Source organism: Silurus aristotelis, assembly GCF_946808225.1.
Source record: "Silurus aristotelis genome assembly, chromosome: 5".
NCBI classification, from domain to species: domain Eukaryota; kingdom Metazoa; phylum Chordata; class Actinopteri; order Siluriformes; family Siluridae; genus Silurus; species Silurus aristotelis.
In genome coordinates this window covers 20194969-20212481 of record NC_139578.1, presented here as the reverse complement: position 1 = coordinate 20212481, position 17513 = coordinate 20194969, and the positions used below count along the sequence as shown (strand labels likewise).

The window sequence follows — 17513 nt, the reverse complement described above, 5'->3', positions numbered from 1 at the left end:
AAATAATCTGTGTTAGTTAAAAAAACCAACTTAATTATAAGAATGTTATCAATTCCCCAATCTACATAATGCACTGCAGCTAGCCTCACGCCTGATTACTATTAGTTGCTGGTACCAAAGCAGAAAGAAGAATGAGAAAGCTGAAGGTGGTGAGATGTTTTACTTACCAGTTGCCGGAGTTGTACGAGTCTGTGTATGGAAACAGGGAGGACTGGTAGTTTGTTGTTGCTGATGTTGAGCACCCGCAACAGAGGGAGCTCACATACTGACGTGGGCAAACTGGACAGTTGATTCCGACTGTAATAACAATAAATAAACAATTAGGTTTGTTGTATTTTCAGCAACTGTTTACGCTCGTCATCGTTAGCGCTGTTCAAACTCTACGTGCATATTCTACCAACTAATATGCATGATTGGTGAGAATTACATTCACTAAAAACTACTCAAATGGATATATTACATAAGTAATAAATGAAGCTAACCAGACATACAGTGAGGAAAATAAGTATTTGAACACCCTGCTATTTTGCAAGTTCTCCCACTTAGAAATCATGGAGGAGTCTGAAATTTTCATCGTAGGTGCATGTCCACTGTGAGAGACATAATCTAAAAAAAAAATCCAGAAATCACAATATATGATTTTTAAACTATTTATTTGTATGATACAGCTGCAAATAAGTATTTGAACACCTGTCTATCAGCTAGAATTCTGACCCTCAAAGACCTGTTAGTCTGCCTTTAAAATGTCCACCTCCACTACATTTATTATCCTAAATTAGATGCACCTGTTTGAGGTCGTTAGCTGCATAAAGACACCTGTCCACCCCATACAATCAGTAAGAATCCAACTACTAACATGGCCAAGACCAAAGAGCTGTCCAAAGACACTAGAGACAAAATTGTACACCTCCACAAGGCTGGAAAGGGCTACGGGGAAATTGCCAAGCAGCTTGGTGAAAAAAGGTCCACTGTTGAAGCAATCATTAAAAAATGGAAGAAGCTAAACATGACTGTCAATCTCCCTCGGACTGGGGCTTCATGCAAGATCTCACCTCGTGGGGTCTCAATGATCCTAAGGAAGATGAGAAATCAGCCCAGAACTACACAGGAGGAGCTGGTCAACGGCCTGAAAAGAGCTGGGACCACCGTTTCCAAGGTTACTGTTGGTAATACACTAAGACGTCATGGTTTGAAATCATGCATGGCACGGAAGGTTCCCCTGCTTAAACCAGCACATGTACAGGCACGTCTTAAGTTTGCCAATGACCATTTGGATGATCCAGAGGAGTCATGGGAGAAAGTCATGTGGTCAGATGAGACCAAAATAGAACTTTCGGGTCATAATTCCACTAAACATGTTTGAAGGAAGAAAAATGATGAGTACCATCCCAAGAACACCATCCCTACTGTGAAGCATGGGGGTGGTAGCATTATGCTTTGGGGGTGTATTTCTGCACATGGGACAGGGCGAATGCACTGTATTATGGAAAGAAGGACAGGGGCCATGTATTGCGAGATTTTGGGGAACAACCTCCTTTCCTCAGTTAGAGCATTGAAGATGGGTCGAGGCTGGGTCTTCCAACATGACAATGACCTGAAGCACACAGCCAGGATAACCAAGGAGTGGCTCTGTAAGAAGCATATCAAGGTTCTGGCGTGGCCTAGCCAGTCTCCAGACCTAAACCCAATAGAGAATCTTTGGAGGGAGCTTAAAGTCCGTGTTTCCCAGTGTCAGGCCAGAAACCTGACTGATCTAGAGAATATCTGTGTGGAGGAGTGGGCCAAAATCCCTCCTGCAGTGTTTGTAAACCTGGTAAAAAACTACAGGAAATGTTTGACCTCTGTAATTGCAAACAAAGGCTACTGTACCAAATATTAACATTGACTTTCTCAGGTGTTCAAATACTTATTCGCAGCTGTATCATACAAATAAATAGTTAAAAAATCATATATTGTGATTTCTGGATTTTTTTTTAGATTATGTCTCTCACAGTGGACATGCACCTACGATGACAATTTTAGACCCCTCCATGATTTCTAAGTGGGAGAACTTGCAAAATAGTAGGGTGTTCAAATACTTATTTTCCTCACTGTATATACTGTTATTTCTATAATGACGAACTTTAAAGTTATAATCAGAGAGCAAGCCTGTTTGTTTAAAAATGAGAAATTCTCTTATGCCACATTTTGGCATAAAATAAATCAATAAAACCAATACTTTCAAAATACAAGACATTTTACATTCACGTACGATAAAAATGTTAAGAACTTTGGTACTTTTTTTCGTCTCTAAAGCTGATCACATTTAAAACCTTGCTTGCTCTAACACGTTATCAATTCTCATGCCCAGACTTATATGGTGTACACGCTACTAAAAATAAACACTTAATGATTGATATGGTGTCGTTCAGTAGGGACTCTCCAGTAGCTTTTCCAAAAGCGGTAAATCCTGAGCACAAAGATGTGGTGTGAAGCTTCCTGAAATTGTGATGTCACCGCTCCAAATTTTACTATTTAAATGTTCATTACTTAGTATATCCTGGATCACTTTATTACACCCATACTACATTCATTTGCCACTTTGTAGACCTTAATGTTCTTCCTCTGCAATACATTAACTCAGTTGGATCGTTTTAAACTGCTGCTCATGCGGTGTCACAGGGCAGTGTAACACAATCAGAGGAAAGCACTGCTTTCTTCTGCATACTCGAGCTCACAGGTGCCTGAGGCAGTGGTGGCAAGCATAAACTTAATGAGGTGATATGGGGAAGAACCTTTGAGAGGAAACGGACTCAAAACGGAACCTGACCTATCTGTGCAATTAAAAATAATTCCCTTATGTGTACTTTATGGACAAATTATGCAATTGTGTAAACAGGGAATTTCATATGAGTAAGACCTTGCAGATTGGTTTCAGCAGTTTGTGCGTGGTTGTGCGTGTGTGTACCTGAGGTTGAGGTAGGTGAGAGCCTGTAGGTGGCAGAGGGCAGAGGGAACTGAGCGCACACAGTTGTGATAGATGCTGAGTGTCTCCAAAGAGATGAACTGGCACAACTCCTCTGGCACCTCACACAGCCGATTCTTGGACAAGTCTGAGAAACACAAACACAAAGACGATTAACAAAACCGGTAAACGGATCACGCATTAGCATGTACACTAAGACACGGTTAAAATGTTTGCTGCTGCAGGATCAATTACAATAAATAATTACATGTAAAAAGCTATAAATGAGACAAATGTAACATATCGGACGGCTTTAAGCACTGGGACAAACAACCTACAGTCAAAACACTGACATTCCAACAGCTACTTCCATAAGGCAAACACACACAGAACAACTTCAGGAACAAATTCAAAGATTGCCATCTCTCGTTTGCTATACTGGTCACTTTTTACACCTGCAAGAAGAACCGGACTGAATGCTACTCTCCTGTTTGAGATGAGGGTTTAAATGCTGGCCAGAAGTCGCCAGACTGTGCTGCATTCAGATCTAGCAGCTCCAAATGTCGGTCATTTCTACAGCAGTGCACAGTCTGCTGTACGTCGATCATGAGTCATGTTCCACATTTAAGCACTCAGAAGACACTGTAGTCATGCAATGCATTTCCAAACCAAAATATGGTCAAAGGGACATTTTTGAGTTTTAATTCTTGTTGTGGGGACACTGAGTACACCACCACCATGAGTGGAATCCAAGAAAACTATCCAAGGAACACATTTAGCTTAACATATTATACTCTGTGTGTTAATTTAAAGACTAATTCAATGTTCTTCTTCTACTATCATTTCATATTTTTACAAAGCAAAGTCTGAATATCTGACAAATTGGTCCAACTGTCTTAATAATAATAATAATGATGATGATGATGATGATGATGAAGAATACAAAGTACACCACTGTAGCCGCCTTTTCCATATTTTATTTTCAATAAAACAAAGAAGCCATTTGGCCTCTCCTTGTTTCTGACACTCCATTTCCTTTAAGACACTCATTCACACGGCCTACTGTGTCTCCAGTCCCAGATTCCCAAAGTCTCACTCCCACACACACACACTTTTTTTTTCCCTATCTGTGGCTCTGGACACATTTTATAATATATTTATAGAGAAAAGAGGATGTTAATTACAGAACCCGAGCAAAACCAGGACACTGTGTTTTGTGCTTGCGCGCGCGCGCTCACACACACACACAGACACACACAGACACACACAGACACACACAGACACACACAGACACACACAGACACACACAGACACACACAGACACACACACACTTTTTACATATATATTAAATGCATTTTATATATGCAGAGTCGGTGCTGGTGTGAGGGAGACGAGGCGGAGTGGAGGATACGGGTTACTGCTGGGAAGGAGGGAAATCCCCTTCCATTATGATGTCGGGAAGCCTTTCACTATCTTCACTTAAGTTTTTTTTAATCACTTTCAGTTTCTGACTCACTCGAATCTCTTTTCTTTTAAACTTTTACTAAAAACCGATCTATTGAAACTTCTTTGCTGTTGTCGCTGAGACCGCCCAAGAACGCGCGCGTGTGTGTGTGTGTGTGTGTGTGTGTGTGTGTGTGTGTGTGTGTGTGTGTGTGAGAATGTGAGAGAGAGAGAGAGAGAGAGAGAAGAGAGAGAGAGAGAGAGAGAGAGAGAGAGAGAGAGAGAGAGAGAGAGAGAGAGAGAGAGAGAGAGAGAGAGAGAGATGCAAAGCAGAGTAACAGCTCACTATCACTATCTTGGCTATGTGTCTTTATTCTACAATGACAGACACTTTTAAAAAAAATGGATAGAGACAACAGAACAATGAAGTGTGTGTGTGTGTGTGTGTGTGTGTGTGTGTGTGTGTGTGTGCGCGCGCATGCATCCTTGCTCTCGTCAGATTCTCACCCCATGCTCCATGGGCTTTGTTCAGCCATTGCATTTGGCAAGGAAGTGTTTCCCTCTCCACACACACACACACACACTCACACACACACACACTCACACACACACTCCCTATCCCACAAGAGATTGAATTCCCAGCAGTAACACTCGTTTCCCATCAGCCTCTTTTTGCTTATACCCATAACGGCCAAACAAGGGAGAAAAAGAGAAAAGCACCGATGTGCCTGGCTCACAGAGAAGGTATGAGAGCAAAAATCCAGCAATCACAAGAGAGATTGGAGAACGAAGTGATTAACTCCAAAATCAAAGTTATATTTTCACTTATTCAGTCTATATCAGCTGTTACCAGTGCACCCAAAAACAGCCATGGCTTAGTAGTTACTGAAGACTGAAAAGATTAGTACATAGAACATACTATAAAGTGGGTAAAATGTAAATATGAACAGTTTTGAGCTTGAAAACACTGACAGATTGTGTTCACTGGAACATGACATCAGTTTGGTAACTTGCACACACACACACACACACTCAAATGTTAGTTGTTGTTGCGTTTTGTTTTGTTTAGTTTATTTTCATGAAGTAGCACATCAGAGAAACACTCTAATTATTGGCAGTCAAACTGGCGCTATATGTTATCTGCTACAACTTCCTCGTCTATTCCCGGTCCAAAACGTGCTCCATTTGTTTGGCAAATAAAGCACATCTGCATCTTTTGTCTCTGTTACTCTTGGTTATATTGCTTAGTGTGAACCAGAGTCTCGCTTTAAAAAGACAAGAGCCTCAGTATCAGATTAACGCTGAAGGTCGGGACGGGGAGCAGGTGGTCGAGGAATCGGTACTGTAGATAATCCAGTAAATTTACATCTCAAATAAAGGAGTCTTTCTCTCGCAGTCTCAGAACTGTCACATTTTAATGTTAAATGACTGTTTAAATATTGAGTCTCCTACAAGACTTGTTACTCCAGCAACCAATCAGGGCTCAATCCACCCTGAGCAGGACACTCGCTGTTCACAGAACTGAACATGCCTAGATTACATCATTGAAACATCTGTGTAAATAAACTTCTAAAAAACAAGTGAAATGTTAAAAGTAGCTACGGCAGATCTTCTATAATCGTTTTTAAATCTAATTTAATCTAATCTAAAAACCATTGAGCTTGAATTACTCAAGTATGAACACATCGGACAGTAATGAATACTGAAAAAGAATACTGAAAAAGTGGGTGGGTTCAGAAAGGGTTTATTTATTATATTATTTTCTGTCCCAACCCAATACTTTTTTTTATAAGTAGCCTAACAGAAAGTGCCAAAATTAAGAAGTAAACTGAACGGGAAAAGATGTAAATGAGACATGTAAAACATCCTACATGACCACATTCTATTCTTTTGCTCTTATTTTGAATGTAAATGGACGTCAGCCTGTTCAGTGGAGAAGGGTGTGAAAACCTCACACATGAAGTCACCGTGCTGCAAAGCTTCTCCTGAAATCTGACTGAAGAATGCTAATTTTGGTAAAGCTCCCATACACCACTACGCCACTTCTATTTTAACATCGTCTCAAGCCTGGGAGTTTTTTCAGTGTGTGTGTGTGTGTGTGTGTGTTTGTGTGTGTGTGTGTGTGTGTGTGTGTGTGTAGATTTGGGTGTGCGTTAGTTGAGACATACACACAGCAGATGCAAGGCTGTCTTAGATTACACTGGAGAGAAGTAACTAACAAAATGCAATACTTCATACACATGATACGGAGAGAGGAGAGAGAAAGAGGGGAAAAAGAGATTAAAAGAGAGAAAGGTTTTGTTAATGTGAGAAAATGCAAGAGAAAAGAGAGAAACACAAAGAGAGTGGGCAGTGGACCACCTGTCACACACACACACACACACACACACACGCACACGCACACGCGCACGCGCACACACACGCACCCACAAACTCATACACACACATACATACATATATATATATATAAAATACACACAGTACACACCAAAAGTTTGGACACACCTTCTCATTCAAAGAGTTTTCTTTATTTTCATGACTATGAAAATTGTAGATTCACACTGAAGGCATCGAAACTATGAATTAACACATGTGGAATTATATACATAACAAAAAAGTGAACTGAAAATATGTCATATTGTAGGTTCTTCAAAGTAGGCATCAAGAGAATGCCAAGAGTGTGCAAAGCAGTAATCTAAGCAAAAGGTGGCTACTTTAAAGAACCTAGAATATGAAATTTTTTAGTTGTTTCACACTTTTTTGTTATGTATATAATTCCATATATAATTCATTCATTCATTCATTCATTTTCTCCCGCTTATCCGTAATTCGGGTCGCGGGGGCAGCAGTCTAAGCAGGCCCCCGCCTTCGACTGATGCCCAATCCTCACAGCGCCGTCCCTTACGGTCCCTCCTGCAGATGGTGAGCCCACGGGAAGCATATATAATTCCACATGTGTTAATTCATAGTTTTGATGCCATAGTTTTGTGTGAATCTACAATTTTCATAGTCATGAAAATAAAGAAAACTCTTTGAATGAGAAGGTGTGTCCAAACTTTTGGTCTGTACTGTGTAATATATATATATATATATATATATGCACGCACACACTTCTCTGTAAGATTAGTTAGAGCTGATTAACAAGTAGGATAAACAACTCCCACATGCCCATAAATAGGCACTGACACACACCTGGGAGTGCCTGTGCTTGGATACTAATCGCATATGACCAAACCCAATCATCACACACACACACACACACACACACACACACACACACACACACACACACACACACACACACACACACACACACACACACACACACACACACACACACACACACACACACACACACACACACACACACAGCTCTGATTCCACCCTCCTTGCCTTAGTCAGTCAGTCTGGTGTGTGTGTATGTGTGTCTGTGTGTTTAAATTTAAAGCCAAAGTTTAATGCACTACATTTATTCTCCCACCTGCATCCAGAGAGATGCAATCATGCAATCTGACACTGTGTGTATGTGTTTGTGTGTGCAGGCCAGATTCACCGCTGTGATGCGTCATGCACAGTCACTGGTTTAAAGAGTGAGGGGAGGGGCAGGGAGACGACGGGAGTCAATGAGTAACAGGACCGAGACAATGCCAGAGAGACGGCATGAAAAAGGGCTCCGAAATGAGAGAGGAAAGAAGAAAAGGAGAAAGACAAAAGGAGTGAAAGAACAAAAATGTGGGTCAGCATGACTCGACTGGACTGCTAGTACATCACTGAGGCCCTGAAGTCCTAATGAAAAAGATGCTTAACTCTTCTGAGAAGCAGGCAGGACTTACAGTAATGTTTATACAAAAGCATCCTCAGCATTCTGCTCAGTCCTGCTTCAGTTCATCGTTTTCTCCAATAGGGTTAAAAGGTCAAGTAAACTCACACATGCCTTTAAAATAGGGAAAACGACAATAAAGCAAACCGTGGCATGGCTTCATCATCACTTACTTTTAAACTGCTGTAAATTAAGTAAGAAATAACACACAGTGAAGCGACGCGGTTGCGTGATGCTTCTCAATGGTTATTTTACAATAACAGGACGTCCAGAAGTGTTTTATTCTTCCTACAAAAAATGCTGGCAATGTAAACTTTTTCTATTGAATAAAGAAGAGAGTTATACATTTTTTCCCATTTATAGTTACGTTTAAGGTTTTCGAACACCCGCAAACAATTTAGTGAAAGTTTTATATCTGTCCTGAAGACTTTGCCGAATAGGAAGACTTGTTAAAAAAACAGACACTGGAGACTCCTTTTAAAATATGTCATATAATTTGTCCCCACAATAACATTTTAACCCATTAACATGGAGCATCTGCTATACAAGTGATGTCCCAGTGACTGGGTGGTGCTGAGTCATATAGAAAATATCAATAACACCTCCTGACCAATCAAAATGGAGTATCTAATAGTGTTGCGGTATAATGGTATTTATTGACTTCTGCAAATAAAGTTCATTTTTGGCATGACACCATTAAACTAAGCAACTTATTGCACAATTATCACATTTATGTTAAGGGCCTTGGTTAAAAGCCAAGTTGGGATATGAACTCACAACTTCTATCCATCATATCCACCATCTTGTCCACAGAGTTAGCACTTCCCCATGATCTAGGAGGCTATTTGGTTGTATAGTGCGGTGTCTTCTTTATAAATACATTTGAAAGAGAGAAGAAAAAAGACGTTTCTCACAATACGAACTGGTTAGATGACAACAATGCGACCGTTTGCAAACATCTATACACATTCATAACAGGCCTTACGTTCACATTCACTTAAGAGAAGCCTAGTCACATCTGTGGGTTTTTGTCTTTCTATGGATCACCAAAATAAATTTCCCAGGAGCCCTAATTCATGTCTGGGAGTGTCCAGTGCCATGTGTCTGAAACGCTGCTGTTAGCAGCACCAGCCTGTCCTGCAGAAATGTGTGCGCTTCATGACGTTGCGTGCCAGCTGAGAAGTCCTGCAGCAAGCACCATAAGGCAGCATCCTGCACAACCCCCAGACACTCAATGAACAGAGGCCCTACAATAAGTGTGCTTTTGTGCGCGTGTGTGTGTGTGTGTGTATATATACAGTACTCCAGCACTCAGACTACAGTGTATCCCTTGTCTTAAATGTCAAAGAGATCATGTAAATGTTTAAGAGGTCCCCCTTTCATATCAGATACTCAATTAAAACACGTCTTTTTTTTCCTGACGAGTTCCCGATTATGCATCCCATCACATCCGGTCTCTGCCTATGCAAAGTCTTCCAGATGGCATGCAAAAACCGAGTTAGAGAGCAGAGCATGAACACTACATGTACAACACCTGCACGTACACTCAAAGGCTTGTAAATCATAGCTAATGGATTAGTACGACACGAGCCATGGCATAACTGGTGTGATTGGTCTAAACTCGCCTGCTAAACTTTGGCCCAGGATCAACAAACCAGTTCTAGGACTCATTGTGCTTTTGCTTGAGCCAAGCCTGGCAAGAGAACTGGAGTCAACTGAAAGCATTACTGCAAACACAGAAGCAAAGAAAGAACAGGTTCATCCAGAGCGAGTCGTCTCTCGTGAGCCTCAGTGTACTGTACATCAATGTGTAGTCTAATTCTCTGATCTGATTGGTCGGAAAGTGCTGCTGCGACAGTAGTGTCGACTGTAAATCTGATGAAATTGTAGGTTTATATTAATGTGCTTATTCTAATAAAGCAATTTCTATAGTAACAACTAATTCACAGAGACATGTATATAATCCTGGGCTAAAAGTTTGATCGCTGAAATGCTGAAGCTTTTTGTAAGAATTTAATTGAATATTTATGGAAGGAGTCTCCGGTGTCAGAGCTGTAACATTCTGTTCTGTTGTTTTTATCACAGGAAAGACTTTATGACAGTATCTTATGAACATGACATACTGTGGGTTTTTTTTTTTTTTTATTAGCTTCAAGAGAGAGAAAAACAATTGAAGCTAATAACAGAAACTAAAAAAAGAGGCTGCTGTAATGTACGTAATAATGGAAATAACCTGAATAGAAGTTTCATATCATCAAAGGTTACTACAAATAGTCACAAAGTATTACGTGTTATTCATTCATAAAGATGAATTTTCTCTTCCTTTAACAGATTATTGTCTGATTTGTGCAAAAAAATTCAGTCGGTACATAATAATATATTGTAAAGCAGCATTTTCAATTTAGCGTTCGTTTGATATATTTGTCCAAAAATGTTTTAAAAAAATGGAGTAAAATCATCATTCAGAGCTAAAAAATACCTCCATCTCTCAGTATGACTCTCATTCAGGTCACTTCCATATAAAAAAAAAAAAAGAAAAGAGGCTACGCAGATTTAATCGCATGCGAGTGCGCATGTGGTTGGATGACGCGTCCTGTAACCATGACGACCGAATCACCAGCATCAAAACAATGAACTGCAACGAAACAGATCCTGTCCCCCTCCACCGTAATCTACAGCCTGCCTGATTATTTCATGGGTATCTAGAAAAAAAGTTTCCCTTCAGTGATAAAGGTAGAAAAGTTGCTATTTTGGGCTGAATAATTTTACCTGCCATTAATGAGAAACAGATGGGTTTCAGGAACAAGTTTCATGAGCATGAAAGCCACATCACAGCTCAACATTCCAGTCATAAAAACAGGATCCAGTGCTCACCATGTTTTAATTAAGTGCTGATATGAAACTTGGAAACCGGTTGTAGTGTTTAATACCAAAACAATGCAGCACTGGCACTGTGGGGGAAAAGAAAAAAAAAGAAAACACGGTAACCGAGCAACTTTCACTGCTGTAACACTGTCAGAGATCATTTATGCCAAAGGTCTGGTGTGGCCCTATATCAATCCACACACACATCATGCACACATCCCCACACACACCCACCCCTATCCAGCATGCCCTGTAGCTTCTCTTATGTCTAATGGGAGGTGCTAAGTGCACCATCTGGGCACACCAGAGTCTAGGCAGCGAGAGAAGAAAGGGCTTTTGGTTACATAAGAGAGCAGGCCAGCATTTATTATTCACAGCCATCAGGAAACAGGAATATTCACCCTCTAATGCTGCTAACGCTGCTGTTACTCTAAAAGACTCTAAAGGTGTTGCTGGATTTAAGGAACGCTACACAAACACAATTAGGACAGAGGCGAGCCGTGAGAATCGTTCACTACACACTGTATATTACAATGGTACCTTGTTTTCCTACTTAATAGTTAAAAAAATTCTGAATTTATCCCTCAGAATTAATCAGCCTGACCCTTTTATAGTGTCTTTAAGACTCCTACATGTAAATGAGGTCTATTCTGATTAGATGGTCAGCTCACAACTGAGTGGATGCGACCACACCCCTCCATCTGTACCAGCGGTACAAAAATGAACTCTAACTGAAGTATAAATGAAAAATGCTCAAAAAAAAAAAATGCTCAAAAGAGAATGTTAATCCTACTATTATTCGCTATACAATTAGCAGACAGAATAGCAAGGCAGAAGCTAGCTAGTGTTAACTCCTCGAGAATGGGAAGTAGTTCTGCCAAATCACAAACTGCAGATATGATGCTATAGTCAGACTTAAATCAGGGACTTGCAAACGTGTTCACACTGCGATATTTCCAGGAGTAATATGTTAGAAAGGTACAGAGGTAACTTTAGGTTGTTGACACACATGATCTACACAATGGGCGTTTTAATAAAAAGAGATAACGACTTTTCTTATAAATCGCTCGCACCCCTTATATCACCATGTGTCTTGTAAATCAAACAAATGGAAAAGGAACATACAAATTTTTTTTTTTTTTAAGTACCTCACTACCCAACAATATGCATCCATTAGAATCCCAGAAACATTAAGGCCAGTGATCAATAAATGAATTGACCCACCCTAATTTCCAGTAACGCACAGCACGGGGCCATTATCTCCTGCCTAAGCATGAGCCTCTTTACAATTATACATCTGATGGATCTCTCATACCAATGTACGGTAAATAATTATACTGCATGGTGCAACAATCCTGCATTAGTACACTGTATAGATAAAAGTTTGTGGACACGACTATAAGATTTGTTTTTGCTTGTTGAACGTCCCATTCCACATTTAGTTCCCATTTCCTGTTATAATAACATCTACTCTTCTGCAAAGATGTTTCACTAAATTTTAGAGAGGAGACCCAGCCAAAAGGGCATTAGTAATGTCAGGTACTGATGTGGGGTGAGCACACCTGAGGTACAGTCAACGTTCACATTTATCTCAAAGGTGTTCAACAGGGGTGAGGTCAGAGCTCTAATAGCGGTACAAATTGATCTTCTCGATCGAGTGAATGGAAAATTCAAACGCACACCGCATCCGAAGACATCCTATCCTATAACTGTGTGATAAATATCGAAAGAATCTGTGAAAAACGAACTCCGGGTTTACCCCTGTATCACCATGGAAACAACCTGCAGTAGTAAATAAATAACTGAGCTTCCAGTACCGGTAGAGTATCAGCTTCTGAAGGAACTGAAAATTCTTCACTTTTTGGAGAGGAAGTACCACCTGGCATTTGGATTTTTTTTTTATCCAATAGTCGACCACTTAACATGTAGTTAAGAGACTTGATTGGGACCATTACATAATATTTTACTATACTTATGTCCTTCAGGAACCATTAGGGAACCCTGAACATGCTGATCACATGTCTGGGCTATTTATTAACCGGAGAAAGAAAGGGGGGAAAACGATTCACTTTGTACCTGCTTTCATTTGGTATGCACGGTCACTATGCTTCATGTTGGTGAAAGTGGTAAGACACTTACCCTGATGTACTATAATACAATTGAGCTGATGCTAGAGTGCTTTTTAAACCAGGCAGACCTACATGTATTGGCTTGCACACATGACTGACTGCTCAGAATAAGGAACACACAGCATGTGGAAATAATGACTGTGAAAAACCCAGCAAGATCGAGTGTGGAGCAAACTTGTCATATCTCTCCTGCACAAAAGACCAATAATTATACATGATATATTATGACATGATGGGGTTTTTTTTTTTTCTTTTAAAAAGGTACAAACAGAACAGAATGAACAGTAATGTAGGTACTTGGATTACATTACTACAGAGAATAAAGGGAAGTATATTACTAGTACTAACTAGTAATAACGATTCCAAAAGAAATGGAACTGAACTCCCGGAGTTGAAGAATGTGTATGATTTCTAAAAAAAAAAAAATTAATAAATAGATACTCGATGATGCCGTATGTCACGGACTACTCGATCAGCATTATTCAGATTTTACAGCCAGATTTAACTCTGAAACTGGAACATATTCTGCAAACCATCTGTTATACTTTAAGAGAGAAGAAATTAAAAACGAGTTAGAAGAGACTATGACTATGTAGCAAAAAAAAAAAAAAAAAAAGCAGAAGAGGGAGAGCCCACATCCGGTAGCAGTGCAAAAGGAAATGCAACTGTGAGGGGAAGCAGCACTGCACAACTCTGCGCTTCAAACGCATACACCTCTATAAACTCACTCGCAGCTGGTGCACAATCAGACAGCTGAGACCAGATATGTGTGCTAGAGTTTAACATGCATGTTTAAGGAACACACACTGTAAGACGCTGCAGGAACAACAACCCTGCACACACTGGAGTCAGAGTAGGCTGAAAACTACATCATGAAGGATTTTTTTTTTGTTTGTTTCAAAGCACCTCTTCATTCTCAAAAGAAGAACATGATTCTGTATTCAAGCAGTGAAGAAAAAAAAAAACAATGAATCAAGTCTAGTTCTGGGATTAAGCAAGAAGGAGGCTGACAGGTCCAATAAATTCCCTCTTTCAACACATAGACACATTATTCCAATCCAGTTATACACAAAGTGTATAAAAGTGACAACAAAAACAAAACACCTACAGCATGACCTACTCAAAAGCTACATACACTGACCACTTTATTAGGGTTGATTAGTGTTTAATCTGCATACCACTGGTATTACCGTATCCTTTCTGTTCACCCAAATCTGTCTGGTCTTTTTGCTCTGACCTTTCTCATCACCAAGGTTGTTTTCGGGCCTGTAGAGCTGCCACTCTGAATAAACTGACCCCAAATTCTCTAATGAATCCGCAATGCACCACCATCCATGTCACAGATCACATTTTCTTTATTCTGATGTTTGCTATGAAAACTGAAGCTCTTGACCTGTATGACGTTGTGCTGCTGCCACATGATCACATGAGGTGCAGATACACATTCCAGAATGAGTGAGTGTGCATATGAGATAGAAGTAGGCCAGACTAGCATAATGCATAGTGCAGGGTGTACATCCAAGCTGTTATACCAGTGTAGCAACCATTTAATAATGAATATTGGATACTACTTTAAATATATTATTTATGTGAGATGGTGAATTGTGTGTTTGTCTGAATTTGGCCCTCTGAGCATTTTGGGTCAAACAGCTGTGGTCAGTAGCTTTTCAAAAGACCAGGGTGTGTATTCACTGCCCATAAAATGTCATGCTATGAACATGGCATGGCAGCAGCAGATAACCACGTTCCCTCTCCACTAACATTGAAAAGGCCTTGGCCTTTAATGTACAAGACGTTTGACATTTCAAATGAGAAATGAATGCTCAAGGTCTGTGTGCTTGAAAGTTAAAAGGGTATAAAAATGGAAAAGGCCGCCTTTTTTTTTTAACAGCAGGAAGTTCTGGCGTGCCCACGTTATGAAGACCGCCACAACAAAGACGAACTAATCTGAAAACTGTAGACTGAGGGTATAGGTCACTGCTGTGTGCTTGGCTCGATTTTGCCTTTTCCCTAAAAAACAATTCTTTTAAAATGCTATTTAATTATCCTTGTCAAAAGAGCGTGTGTAAAATGTGTGATCCCATGCATCCTTCTTGTGCTTTCTTGATGTGGACTACAGTAAAAGAAACTCCACTGAGATCCATTCGAATCCAGGATTCCAACTTTCTTAAAACTTTTACTATCCAATTTTTGTTTGAGAGCTTTTAGTGCAGCACAGGGTTACAGCATGTGTTTTTTTCCAGCCTCACAGCTCCAGGGTTCTCGGTTCTGCGATTTCAGTCTGAGCTTCTGTTACTGTCAGTGTGAAATATCCCTGTGTAAAGAGGGTTTCCCCTTTAGGTTCTCTGGTTTCCTCCAACCTCTCAGGAACATGCTTAAAGAAGCCCCTATTAATCTGCTCTAATGGCTTTTAGTCTCAGTTCAATAGACCGCAGGTGTGAACGAGTTGTGTAAACGTGTGAGTGTGTTGGATATATGCCTCGTGCCAAGGGTTTCTTGTAGATGCTCCGAATCCACCACGACACTGAGCAGCTTACTGAATGACAGTATTATATAAGTAACATTATTCATGATATTAACTGCTCTTTTTTTGTATGCAACAAAAATTCAGAACATAGTTGCAAGGGGTGTGGACATGATGAAAGGTTGCTAATGATATGCAGACATTTGCAGACACGTCACTTACAAGCAATTTATAATATATAAATAATACATCATTTATACAGATGATAATAAAATGATTTAATAATCTGTAACAATTAAGGATCGATGATCAAGGCACTGGGTTACAGAGCAGAAGGTCAGGAGTTCAAGCCCCAGCATTGCCAAGCTGCCACTGTTGGGCCCCTCAAGCAAGGCCCTTACCCCCTTCTGCTCCAGGGGCACTGTATCATGGCTGACTCTGCACTCTGGACACCAGCTTTCTGACTTAGCTGAGATACGCAAAGGAAGAATTTCATATTGCAAGTACATGTGACGAGTAAAGCCTTACACCTGAAAAGATACTAGGCAATGATCTATCATCATCATCTGGTCCTTAAGCAAGACCCTTCAAGGTGCTAAAGGGGGAAACACATTCACTAGAGCACAGAGCAACACACTGTAATAATGACCGAAAAATGAAAAGAAACAAAACACAGTCGATACATGAGAGGGTCTTGTGGGGTCCAGCGAGAAAGAGAGACCCGAAAGACTCTAGCTGAGGTGGGGGGTAGAGAGGGGAGCATAACAATGGTAGCAGCCCACCAGTTAATTTCATTACAACCCACCATATCTAAACCTTCTCCCCCTCAGTCATCTGCTGCTAAACTTCAGCTACAGCTCACACACATTCTCTCTCTTTTTCATATGCTTCTTGTGAACGAGACACTCTGTTGGGGTGTGCGCTCGTGGTGCAGGCGTGGCCTGTGTAGTAGATCCAGACAGGCACCAATGTTTATTGACCTCAGACACACACACACACTCACACTCACACACACACACACACACACAAACACACACACACACACACACACACACACACACACACACACACACACCCAGTGGCTTTGCTTCTGTCTAATCCTCCATCTAGGATGGTCATGTATTGCTGCTGCAAGCAAAAATCAACAGTGGCTTTATTATTAATGCCCAATAGCAGTCAGGTCTTGGTCGGAGACTGCAGGGGTCTTTAGAGAGTTTGAATCTTATGAACCCAAGCTTTGTTCTACAGAAAAGGACACGCATACACATACATGCAACCTCTGACCTTCCTGGGGGGAAGCTAGTCCATATGAGAGAGAGAGAGAGAGAGAGAGAGAGAGAGAGAGAGAGAGAGAGAGAGAGAGAGAGAGAGAGAGAGAGAGAGAGAGAGAGAGGAGGGGAGTGGTGTGTGCTCACATGTGCGTGTATACATGTTCGGTCAAAGAACAAAAACAGGGCCCCATCTTCTCTGCACCCATATGCTGCGAGACACGTGGGCCTGCAGGCGTCAGTCTTTCTGCACAAGGCTCTCAATTGTCACAGAGTCTATTAACCTGAACTCAGTGGCCAGTCTTTCACCAGGTGTACAGGACTCAATCATAAGTCTCTAAGGAAAAGCTGAGCACACAAAGCCAGGTTAGACATGCTTTTTATTTTCTAATGTTTTCCAGCCCAGTCTTTACAAACGCCATAGATAATCCATATTATTGCTCTCTCCTAACTCCCAACACAGCTGAAACAGTGGCCGTTATTGCGCAGTTCAGCTGCCTAGAGATCTGCGAGAGCAAAAAATATGGACCTTGAGGACTGGAATTACAAACCCTCCACCAAGGCTACACTCTACTGGAC

General features: G+C 40.7%; 1 protein-coding gene across 4 annotated transcripts in view; it reads right to left on the bottom strand.

The window, feature by feature from the left end:
• The window catches only part of lrch4 (leucine-rich repeats and calponin homology (CH) domain containing 4), a 33678-nt gene that overhangs the window by 13332 nt on the left and 2833 nt on the right, over positions 1-17513 (bottom strand). For all 4 annotated transcript variants that reach the window (XR_014533634.1, XM_083541272.1, XM_083541270.1 and 1 more), the window contains exons 2-3: positions 2948-3092; positions 168-297 (exon numbers count right to left, since the gene is read on the bottom strand). Coding sequence is in view for 3 of the 4 variants with exons in the window: in XM_083541272.1 (XP_083397398.1) it covers positions 168-297; positions 2948-3092 (275 nt within the window). In the remaining variant the exon portion in view is untranslated. The remainder of the gene's footprint in view (positions 1-167; positions 298-2947; positions 3093-17513) is intronic.